General features: G+C 40.5%; 1 protein-coding gene across 1 annotated transcript in view; it reads left to right on the forward strand.

Moving 5' to 3' along the window:
- Nucleotides 1-12,618, forward strand: part of si:zfos-588f8.1 — a 94,404-nt gene that overhangs the window by 61,590 nt on the left and 20,196 nt on the right. The window contains 19 exon segments of the mRNA XM_057840120.1: nucleotides 297-336; nucleotides 441-563; nucleotides 653-733; nucleotides 907-1,017; nucleotides 1,158-1,283; nucleotides 1,413-1,562; nucleotides 5,169-5,329; nucleotides 5,506-6,645; nucleotides 6,756-6,831; nucleotides 6,928-7,013; nucleotides 9,592-9,710; nucleotides 10,880-11,073; nucleotides 11,156-11,263; nucleotides 11,336-11,506; nucleotides 11,607-11,648; nucleotides 11,720-11,831; nucleotides 11,921-11,994; nucleotides 12,062-12,254; nucleotides 12,363-12,491. Coding sequence (XP_057696103.1) covers nucleotides 297-336; nucleotides 441-563; nucleotides 653-733; nucleotides 907-1,017; nucleotides 1,158-1,283; nucleotides 1,413-1,562; nucleotides 5,169-5,329; nucleotides 5,506-6,645; nucleotides 6,756-6,831; nucleotides 6,928-7,013; nucleotides 9,592-9,710; nucleotides 10,880-11,073; nucleotides 11,156-11,263; nucleotides 11,336-11,506; nucleotides 11,607-11,648; nucleotides 11,720-11,831; nucleotides 11,921-11,994; nucleotides 12,062-12,254; nucleotides 12,363-12,491 — 3,236 coding nt within the window.

Consider the following 12,618-nt stretch of genomic DNA (forward strand, 5'->3'; position numbering starts at 1 on the left):
AAATTGCTCATACTGTACGTAGTGCAGATGGCAAGTGAGCATGTCAGTCTGTGTATGGTCCTTGGTGTAAACATTACATCCCGTTTCCTGCTGTTAACTAACTCCTTCCTTGCCACCATTCTTACACACTCATCAGATGAGCTGTCATTAATCCTGCCTTCCAGGTGCAACCCTGCATTTCATCACTGACTTGACAGCGCATGAAGACGTCTGTACTAACCTGGCTTGCGTCACTCACACTCTACACCTTGCTTTAGTCCTCGAACTCACCCTCTATCTTTTGTCATTTCCCACAGGAAAAACAAGGGAACTAAACAGAAGCAGATTATCCCCAAGGTATCAAAAAATGACTCGAGTGTTTAGGTTTTATAACTTAGCTCGTTTCAGCCTTTTCTACTAAATTAACTCATTTCACTCAAAAAAAAACTTTAAACATTCAGAACCTGTTGGATTCTCGGTCCCTGAAATTCATTGTAAGCCTGACTCTACACGACCGGACCACCAAGTCGCTTCTCCATCTGCACAAAAAGAAGAAGCCCCCAAGCATCAGCGCCCAGTTCCAGGTAAATTTTCCCTCAAGTGTGTGCACAAAATCTACAATCACACACCTCAATTTAGGGATGATCCTAACCTTGAATAAACCTCCCTGCAGACATCGTTGACCAAACTCTTGGTAACTCTGAACAGAGCGGAGCCCTTCTTTATTCGCTGTATCCGATCCAATGCACAGAAGGTAAGATGAAATAATTGTGATTTATTTTGAAGTGGTTGTTGTTTAGGTCCATTATTTCTGTCACGACTGAGTCAAAAGAATACATAACAAATTCACGCTTAAGTATTGTCATCTTGAAAGATTTACTTAGACCAACAATGCTTACTTTCCCTATTCTGCTTGTGTATGAGCAGAAAGAGATGTATCTAGATGAGGCCTTGGTTATCCAGCAGCTCCGTTACACTGGGATGCTGGAAACTGTTCGAATTAGGAGGTCTGGCTATGGAGCCAAATACACATTCCAGGTAGTGTTGTGCTGGTTTATGTCAGGCCTACATTCATGCAAAAGTAGTTTGTTTATGAATGATATTTGTAAAATAGTACCCGCATAATTCTGTTTTTCGCTCTGCTATCATGTGACGATTTGGTGTGTTCTTGTCTGAAGGAATTCCTAGAGCAATTCAGGGTTTTGTTACCAAAGGACTCCATTGCTTCTAATGAAGACATTTCTGCTTTACTGAATAAGAAGATGTGCTTGGATCCCACCACATACCAGATAGGCAAAACTAAGGTAAACTTTCAAGTCTGGGGTTCAGCTTTAGAATTATACTCTGCTTGCATGTCTGTTGAAAGATACTATATTAACATGCCGAATGTTTTTTGTTTTTTTCTTCATTTATCAATTAATTTATCTGTTCAGGTGTTTTTAAAAGAACTGGAGCGGCAACAACTGCAGGACACATTGCACAAGGATGTGATGCGCAAAATCATCTTTCTGCAGCGCTGGTTCAGAGCTCGCCTACAGAGGAAAGAGTTTTTGGACATGAGACAATCAGCTGTCGTGATTCAAGTAAAGTGAAATTATTTATTTAGCAAAGGTGCACCGATCGATCAGTGATTATTATAGGTGATCATTATAGGTCGATCACTAAAAATATAACCGATCTTGTCCGCTGAAAACCTCTAGCATCAGTTAGCCTCATTCGTCCTCGAGGATTTGGTCACAGACATTCATGGTAATTAATACGAGCATATGAGGCAGTACTTCTTAAATTGTGAGGCGCACCCCACCATTGCCGGCGGTGGTGCAGCAGAACTCGGGGAACATACTTTTTTGCCGTACTAGAATAAAGTGTAATTTCACATTCACTCAGTGGGTGGCAGTGGCGCGCTCATTTTCAGAATGTGCGCAGTATTTTTGAACCAAATAAGAGCACACAGTAAAGAGCACTGGAAACAAAGAGCTACGAGGAGGAAATATGATAGGCTATGTAGCGTTTGGCTTTTTTTACTTTTACTACTGTGGGACACGAGGAAAGACCAGTCTGTTTACTGTGTCTAAAATTCATTGCAGCGAACAGAAGGAGGCCAAATTAATTACAATGTCACTTAAAAACATTATTATAAGCCGCTTTATTTATTTTTTTTCCCCCTCAGCAAAAACGTGCCAAATATTGCCAACAATCGTCCCGCTTTGTCAGTGTTACGTCAGTAAACCAGCAGGCACTGTTAGTATCATATAAGGTGGCATACCAAGTTGCTCCGCGCGAAAATAACAACACCATAGCAAAGGAGATAATATTGCCTGCAGCAAACATAAAAACTGTCCCTCTGTCCAATGAGACTGTCGTTTTTGTCCTATTAATTAGTTTTTTCGGGTCAAATTGTTTGGCATATTGTCCTCATGAGTTAATGTTGCTCATCAATTTGAATTCGTCGTATTTATTGATTTTACTAAAAAAAATGTAGTATCAAATGGTCAAAAAATGTACCTTGAGGGTATTTTTACAGATTGGCTGTGACTTTTTTTTAATTCAAGCAAATTGATACGCTTTAAGTCTTTTCTGTTACAAACAAAACAATGTTAATAAAAGGTGGCGCGAAATGTACGTCTTCCTGGGGGGAGGGGAGTGTAACAGAAAATAATTGATAAGCACTGATATAATAGCACAAGGGTATTTTCACACTTTTAAGACTCCGACATAATGTTTACAATTATAAGGTCAGCTGCTATTTGCGACGTTAATGTGTAAAGAGTGGAATTTATATTCCATATAGTCATTGCGTATTACCGTAATTTTTGGACTATAAGCCGCTACTTTTTTCCTTCATTTTGAATCCTGAGGCTTATAGTCCAGTGCGGCTTATTTGTTGATTTATTTGGGTTAATAGGTAATACTTCATTTGTCATAAGACTGTCATAAGACTGTCATAAATATGACATGACACTACCGTGGGCATTACTGAATGCTTATGTCAGTAGGTGTCATCCGGCAAATTATGTCACTAACTCTATCATTTCCAGCTTAGATCTTTAACATTCATTCAAAAGTGAGATAATTTGCCAGATAACACTAAATGACATCTGTTATAAGCATTCATTAATGCTCATGATAGTGTTATGTCATAATTGTGATGGTCTAATGATAGTCTTATGGCGCCACTGTCAAATAAAGTGTTACCAGATACCATAACTAAAAATTGATGAAACAAGCGGAACAGTAACTGAAGATATAATTACCAGAGAACATAAATTTTAATTGTTATTTACATCTGCAGCGCTGCAATGCATGCTAGGAGGCATGTTGGACAATAAGTGTTGACAGCAGGTGGCAGCAGAGGTTGACTGTCTCACAGAAGGGAGCAGTGATAGCCAAATGAAGCTTCTTGAAGCAATAAAGCTTTGCAGCCAATTGGTTCAAAGCTTCATGGTGGTTTATTAGGTCTTATGACAGTCATGTGATGCCGCTGTCAAATAGTATCATTCTTTCATTGTCCGAGCCGCTTATGTTACCAGTTAATATCTTTTGGTATAAATATAAATACTAGAGATGTCCCGATCGATCGGCATCCCGTCATTTTCAAAGTATCGGAATGGGCAAAAAAATATCGGCCATGCCTTTTTTTTAATATGTATTTTTTAATTAAATTGTTTTCTAATTGTATTTAACGTTACAGACATAATATGTTACACTCATCCAGAGTTTTTAGTTTAAGCTTAAGGTAAGGTTATCAAATTTATCCCGAAAACGGCGGTAATGAATTTTTTAAAAAATGTATCACGTTAAAATATATAATGCAATTAATGCATGCGCAGCACGACCCACTCACGCATTGTCGCGCTCAATCTGTAATGGCGCCGTTTTACCTATATAGAGAGATAAAAGGCAGCATAAAATGAGTAGAGTGAATTTTGGCAGCCTTTGGAGCCTTTTTTTAATTGGCTAAAGCCTTACAATTCCTCTCCCTACGATTAGAAATATCATGGGAAGCAATGTGGGGAAGCAAGGTAGCAAATGATCTTTTTCTTAACACTTTATGTTATTTCCCAACACAGAGAAGATATATCAATTGGTAGCACGACGCACAGTCATGGTTCCGTTTCCCATCATGCTTTTGGGTTGAATGGCTGCAGTATCATTTACTGAAAGCTCAACAAATACACTACATGGCAATATTTAGTCACTATATACAAAGTCACAAGTCTTTTTATCCGTGGATCCCTCTCACAGAAAGAATGTTAATAATGTAAATGCCATCTTGAGGATTTATTGTCATAATAAACAAATACAGTACTAATGTACTATATGTTGAATGTATATATTCGTCCGAGTTTTATTCATTTTTTTCTTAATGCATTGCCAAAATGTATATTATCGGGAATGATTGGAATTGAATCGGGAGCAAAAAAAAAAAGCAATCGGATCGGGAAATATCGGGATCGGCAGATACTCAAACTAAAACGATCGGGATCGGATCGGGAGCAAAAAACATTATCGGAACAACCCTAATAAATACCCCATAATACAGTGAGGACAGCTGTGGCTTAAAGTCCGGTGCGGCTTATCTATGAACAAATGCAGTTTTCGTGCCAAATTTGGTGTGTGGCGGCTTATAGTCAGGTGCGCCTTATAGTGCGAAAATTACGGTAATTGTGTTATGGCCTCTTTGCTCGTCTTGCCTTTGTGAGTGAATGCAGTCGGAGAATACCTGTTGTTTAGGGATACTCACATTTGGCTCACGTTCAGACTGCTTCAGCATTATAGCAAAATAAGACACTATCAATTTCATTAAACCTTGGGATTCTCTTTTTCTAAAGCATAATAGTGCTCCATTGTATGTTTTTGCAAAGGAAGATCTAATTTTGGAAAGAAAAGTTAAACTTTTCAATTACTTCTGCATGTGCAGGTAAAAACAAAAAGTCTCGTTTCACAAGTAATGTTCAATATTTTGCAATAAAACCAGATTGGTCGGAATAATGAATGTGTATGCTGTTATTTTTGGGGGAGAAAAAATGCTGTGATCAGCAAAAATAAAGATTGGCAGGTCAGGTTGATAATGTGCCAGAAATTGTCATCGGTGCACCCATAGCATTTAGTGTGTCACCCAATAATCCCTGTGTTTTCTATTCCTGTTCAAAATGTCATTCTAATCCTTGATGTGTTCCCTCTGCTAGCGTTCATGGCGCAGGTACTGCAAAGAAGAACAAAAGCGACGGGCTGCCATTCTAATCCAGGCTGTCTGGAAAGGCCACCGGCAAAGATCAGCATATTGTCGCAAAAGACAAGGTGCCACAAAAATACAAGCCCTGGTCAGAGGGCACTCGGCACGAAGGAGGTAACAGATGCTCAGTGACACATTTAGAATCTCTAGTGATGGATTTACATTCTAGGCTTTCCGCCGCTATTAGGTTATAAATATAAATATATATATATAAATAAAAATGTTCTAATTTAACAGAGAATGAATGAATGATTGAAAGAATGAGATTTTTTGTCATTTAAAAATTCTAGATGCCACTCCCTGCGTGAGGATCGACGCAGAAAGGAGGAAGAAATAAAGAAAGCAGAAGAGGAAAGGAGGCGCCGGGAGGAAGAGGAGGAAAGGAGGGGACAGGAAGAAGAGGAAATGAGGCTAAGAATGGAGGCAGAGGAAAGAAGGAAAGCTGAAGAGGAGGAAAAAAGGAGGAGAAGAGAGGAGGAGGCAACCATGAAAGCTAAAGCTGCGTTGGAAGCTACTGAGCTCAAACAAAGGGAGCAGGCAGAGAGGAAACCACCAAAGGAGCCCCAAACAAGAGATGATCCAGATATAGAACTGGTCACAGAGGAGAAGTTGTATGACAGCCTGCCAGACCAGGAGCAAGGAGAGCACAAAGGGAAAGTTATGTCAATCTCCCACAAAGAGGAGGGACAGGGTAAGGATGAGGATGAATCAGTGCTACTCCAAGCGCTACAAAGAGAGGATGTACAACGACCTCTCATGTCTAGTTTAGAGACCAATGGTACTCTGGCTGAGGCTGGTTCTCAGCGAGATGAAAAGGAAAATGATCCAAAACATGGATTGTTGTGTATTGGGGACTCCTCCAATGTTCTTGCACCTCCCACTTCTGGTTTGGAAAAGGCTTCCAGTACTACTTCTTCCTATTCAGAACATAAATTAGTCCGTCCTTCAGCTAAGACTCAGGGATCTAAAAGTCAGGAGAAGAGAGAGCAGAGGAGGCGGCGGGGGTTGGAGCACAACCAGAGAGAGACTTTACGAGCTGCCTCCAGCTCGTCCTCAGTGACAAGCATGGCGCAAGGTTCTCCTCCAAAGGGCAAAACATCTGAGACCTCAAAGCAAAGAGAGCGGGCCGACAACAAGGAGCTTGATCAGTATACCTTTGTTGCCTGGAAGATGAAGGAAGAGAAAGGAGGAAAAAAGGAGCCCAAATATTCTTCGCAATCCGGTGGGATTGCTGTTCGTCCAACTACGTTGTCACTGCAACTGGCTGACTCTGTTCATGAAAAAAATCTGGTTGATGGTGGAGCTTTGAGCCAGCACCGCAGCCATGGATCAATCAAAGATGATCTGGAAAAGGGGAAGGGAAAACAAACTGGTGGAGACCAAGCTCCTTTAACTCACAACAGGGAGGAGAGAAGGTCAAAGTATCCGCTGTACGTGTCCTGCCGTGGTTATACATGATCATTCTTGGCCCCACATTACACTCCAATACTACAAAAAATATCTCCATACTGATACATCTTTTTTCTTTCTTTCTTTTAAGAAGTCAAACACCCTCCTCCTCAATTGACAGTCTTTCTCCAAGTTCTGAGGGTGCAGGTGCGCTCTTAACTAGAGAGGTGAGAATATTACCGTATTAGGAATTTTATCATGAAAATCACAACCTCTCTATTGCTTAATGCCTCTTCAATATAAAATATAATTATTTGCCATAGATGATTTTGTCCCCTGAGAGCTACAAAGGAAGTTCCATCAGGAGGAGAAACCAGGAAGACTCAACCACGCCATCCACGCCAGACAGGTAAACTACCACTGATATATGCTGATGCGACCGAATAAAATAAGGCGTTAAACAGCTGGTTTTAATTATTTCTCAATATTTTCCCAATTAGCCATCTGCTGTAGACCCTGCCCACCGACGTCACAAAATCACGTGCTCGCTGTATGGTTCCGCCCCCTTGTCCGTCATTTTGTGTCTGTATTATCAATGGTCTCAATTGATCGAGCAATTTATAATGCATTTCATGGAAGACCCGGTGCTTTCGGATGCCGTAAACTCATTTGATGCGTTGCATAAAAGGCGTTATGTGGAAAAGCTTCAGTTTATCCATTCGCCAGATCCATATTTGATGCCCAAATCGATGTTTTTCGACCCGCTGTCGCCGCCGTATTTGCCTGACATCTGCTAGCTACCCTGATATGTACAACTATCTTGTCCACACAAAATCAGCCTATTCTCACGAAAGTTTGAAAAACTTTAAGAGCTTGGAGGCTTATAAATACTTCGTTGCTGGTTGGGTGAAACAGGTCCTCGTCCACGAAAATTCGGCAGGAATCAATCTTGTGCTTGGAAAGGTGAGTTACGAAATTTTCAATTCAAAATCTATTGTTATTGCTAACATCCACTGTCAAGTCTAATGTATTTCATGTCGTTTGTCAATGGAGTTAGGGCTTTTAATGTTTATATGGTTTAGCGATAGCACTCTCACTACATACATACGTGTATGTTGTCGGCGATTAGCCTAGCAATGATCTTAATTGTGGTTGTCAGCCCAAAACCCTCTAAATATATATTAAATGCATCTTACCAGATATAAAATGACTACTACATAATCTGTGGTAATCGTTTGGAGCCCAGTTTTCTCGTCGAATTGCAGCAGCCCATCTCGCTCTCTTCTCTCCGGGTCTCTCGGAATCCGGTAGAACTTCAAGTCTCTCCGTCTTCTCCGTCTATCTTCTCTGTTATTGCAACCGACCGCCACACACGCCTTCACCATTTTGATTATAAATGTTAACGAGCAGAAAAACACGTCGTAAATAGGAGGAATGTACGTAGCCGTAACAGGTAAACATGATGTGTTGACGGACAATTGGGCGGCACCAGTCAGGAGGAAGGAGTTGTGACGTCACGTGGTTAGGGTCTATTGCAAGATATTTCTACATATGTGATAGGCCTGAATGAACATTGCGATTTTGGGGTTGTTTGCAATATATTTTTATATTATATCGCGATATTAAAAGTAGAAGAATTTTCACTGGATAACTTGAATAGCTCTGTTTGGGATAGGTCTGAACGATATTAGAAAAAACTAACATTGCGATATTTCTTGCCAAAACTCAATATTTTTTGCACTAGTTGCACCTAACTTTTTTCTTAAGGTGCATCAGCACAAAATGTTGGCGCACACTTATTTTTCATTCCATCACCTTTAATGCTATATTTTTAATCACTCTCCATAACATTCCTATAATTCATTTATTCATTCATCCTCTGAACTGCTTATCCTCACAAGGGTCGTAGGGGTGCTGGAGCTGATCACAGCTAACTCCAGACAGAAGGCCGGGTACACCCTGAGCAGGTTGCCAGCCAGTTGCAGGGCACACATAGACACACAACCATTCACACACACACACTCCCCCCTACAGACAGTTTGGAGTGTTCAATCAGCATACCATGCACTTTTTTTGGGATGAGGCAGGAACCCGGAGAAAACCCACGCAGGCGTGGGAAGAAGATGCAAACTCCACATGGGGAGGCCGTAACCGGAATTGCACCCACAATCCCAGACCTGTGAGATGGACGTACTAACCACTGTCCCACCGTGCTGCCTTTTATTATTTTTAAATGAGAATAATGTAGAAAAATGCTTGCCTAAATGCTTCATTGAGTGAGTCCACTCAAATTCACACGCGCTTTGACGCTCACTCTGCCGAGAACAGCCTCTCACTTACACAATGAATGAGTAGGCACAAGACACTTCAGACTGGGCTGCAAGTTTAACGATGATTAACACGTTTGTGCCTTTGATCGTAGAGCTACCGAGGCTTCTCAGGCAAGATCAAAGCTACAAACCTGCCAATCATTGTTAACGTTAAGTAGCAAATGCCAGTTGCACTGGTGACCAAGAAAAAGGTCGCACTGCCTAGCAGGAGGGAGGGTGAAAGAATATGGCGCTGTACGAGCATGAAGTAATACAAAAGTTTACATGTTTAAAAAAACAATTGCACATCCTGCGATGTGACTATTGCGCATGCGCACATTGCGATGGCGATGTTCAAATGACATATTGTGCAGGCCTAATATGTGATAGAGTAGCTTAATGAATTGACTGACAAAGATTTCTTCTCCAAAAAGCTTTATGCTTGTGCTATGATGCTTACCGGCAGGCTATTTGGAAGGGTTTTAGTTCGTCCTCTTTTTTGTTTGATGTGTATTTAAGCTCTGGTTGACAATTGCTGTTTTAACAAAATTGAATTGTTCTTTCTTGGACAGCGAAAAGATTCAGAGATAACATATCTGAAAACCTTGTTAAATACACAAAATTAACTGACTACAGCATAAAAAGTATTAATAAAAAATCTTAATGTCAATTCTCTAGGTCAGGGGGTTTCTTTAGCAAGATTTTGAAAAAGCGACCACACAAGGAGGCACACACTCCGGACAATGGAGACTTGACACTTGCACAGGTTCTCAACGAAAAGCCACCAGCTGGAGAAGGTAAAAGTCTTCAGTCTTTTCATTCCATTTTGTCCTGATAGGGTTTTTCCTATTGGAATAATATATTTTGCACAGTTAACAATAAGTTCACTCAGAGGCGCACGCGAGAAACTCCGGGCTGGGGAGACCTAACAATACACAATCTGATCCTGGATGCTGGTCCACATACTAGTGCATAGTAAATAGGGTATTTTCCGCACTATAAGGCGCACCACATTTTAAGGCGTAGTAGTAGTAGTTATAGTGGTGCTGGTTGGGGTTGCGTTATACATCCACCACATAGCGCTGCGCTAAAAGGAATGTCATGCCATGATTAACCAATATTGATCCATATATAAGGCGCATCGTCTGTCTTTTTAGAAAATTTAAGGTTTTTGGGTGCATCTTATTGTGCGGAAAATACGGAAATTGAAAAGCAAATAATCATGTTGCTCTCATTAAATTTTTCTTAATTTTTTTGGTTCATGTTTTAAAATGCTAATGCAAAATTTTTCAACATCTGTTTTCATCTCTAAAATAGTGAAACAAATTGCCTTATAATTTCAAAACACCACCGAAAGCTGATTACCAAGCACGCCCAATTTGAATGATTAAAAATAATCACGTATTAGGAAACAAAAAAATGAGGCTTCGAAATGGTGAAAACTAAGGGATCAATCGGTACTTTTAGAAATCGAACCTATCCACTATATAGGGATTTTTTTTTTCCTGTCACAATCAGTTACATTTCTGATTCTGTGAGTGTCCTCATACAGCACAGATGCCCTCTACTGATTTAACAAACAAATTTTTTTTTTTTTAAATATTAACCTCAAAACAATATGCAGAACACTATTCCTGAAAACTGACCAGGTCTACGACTTCAAGCGCTTTTGACTACAATTTTTCTCTCTGTGGGCTTTCTGCTTTTCAGATCAGTCACACTTCATGAAGTGAGAAAGAAAACACAGATGTATTATCGTTATTATTCGTGGAGTCTTAGCTAATCTTCCTTCTTGCTTTCTAAGAAAACATTGACCATTTTAGCAGCGGGCCTAGTGAAAACAGATTAGATTACAACCAAGTGTTCCGAGTCCAGTTTGAGCCTAAGCCAAAGAATCTTTTTTTTAAATCACACGATTGATTGCTTTTGTAATGACAACTATAAAAACTTTCATCCTATCATTTAGCCCCAGCATCTGGACACTTGGCGAGACATTTATCACAGTCCCAAGGAGAACGTACCACGAAAAGTTTGGGACGTAATCCAACCATAAAGATTAGCCGTGCCACACGTGTCTCTGAGCAGTGGAACACGTCCCTGGATCGTGAGATCACCAATGCCAATGAGTTGCGGCACCTTGATGAGTTTCTGGGAAACCAGGTACATTAAATGCATTATGATGCTACTAAATTCTAAGAATATGTTGTGTAATATTTCAATTAAAAACATACTGCCTCTTTAGGTCAATGATTTCCGCTCAAGGGGAAAATCACTGTCAGACACAGAGGGCATCTTTGTAACGGCCACCATGCAGTTCAGAGAGACAATTAAGGCGATGTATTCTCTTCCTGTAAGTGTTTTCCCATGTGACATATTTTTCCACATCTTTCATCTTTCTGAATGATTCTCCAAATTTTATTAGAAGCCAACAATAGGCTACAAAGGTCTGATGACAGGCTACCAGAACAAAGTGATCCACCTGGCGGGTGACAAACAAAAAGGAGAAGTCCAGCTTGTGGTCAACCTGTTTCAGTCGGTGCTAGACGGCTTCATTAGAGGAGAGATGAAGAAAGAGGAAGCCGAGCCTGCCAAGGTGATAAAGTCAAACCTGCTCTCACATGCATTGTGTGTGTCATTGACATTGTTTTATATCCGAAGAACAACACACTTACTGCTGCACTCTATTATTTCAGCCCACGAAAGCAAGGAAAAAGCGACGGAAAAAAGATAAAAGTGTAAGCGCACAGTGTTGAAACACCAATCAGCTCAAGAGACATGATTTCTAAGTTTTCTTCTTCCTTATCAGATGGAAAGCCACTTGGATCACATGTTCATCAACTATCAGGTTAACATTATGCAGTCATGTGACCAGTGTACTTCTTACATCTGGGGGATGGAGAAAGCCTACATGTGTAGCTGTGAGTCTTGAACAACCATGTATTGCAGTAAATTTTGTAGTTGCAATAACAAAAATGTATGTAAAACGGGCTCTCCTCTCTTTAAACAGATTGTAAGATGGTATGCCACAAAAAGTGCCTGAGCAAAATAACTACAGACTGTGCCACTTTCTGTGCCAAAAAGGTATTTTTAAACCTTTTGATTAGTGATCATAGTGGTGTTCGCTTTAATTTCTGTCTAAATCCAACAGAGTGACGAGGAGTTTGGCGATCAGCACTTTGGTGTGCACGTGTGCCACCTAGTGAGTGAGAAGAACCCTGTGCCCATGGTCCTGGAGATGATGCTGGAGCACGTGGAGATGCAGGGCCTCTACACCGAGGGCATCTACCGAAAGTCTGGCTCAGCCAATCGCATGAAAGAACTGCACCAGCGACTGGAGAATGGTAAGATGTACTCTCCAACCCTTAGTGTGAATCTATGGATATGTATTTTTATTTAAGAAGACATTATAGCAATCAGTATATTGACATGCCCAATTTGTTTTTGTTTAGACCCTCACCTAGTGTGCCTTGAAGATTACCCAATCCACACAGTTACAGGCTTGGTAAAACAGTGGCTCAGAGAGCTGCCAGACCCTCTCATGACCTTCACACATTATAATGAGTTCCTGCATGCAGTAGGTGAGGAGGATTGAAGCATTTCATACTGTATTTACCTGAGCACAACCCTTTTTCTCGCATTTTTCTACAAAGGGCCAGACTAACATTACGGAAAAGTATTGTGACAAAAAATTCTGGGTGAAGATGT

Source organism: Corythoichthys intestinalis, chromosome 7, assembly GCF_030265065.1.
Source record: "Corythoichthys intestinalis isolate RoL2023-P3 chromosome 7, ASM3026506v1, whole genome shotgun sequence".
NCBI lineage: Eukaryota > Metazoa > Chordata > Actinopteri > Syngnathiformes > Syngnathidae > Corythoichthys > Corythoichthys intestinalis.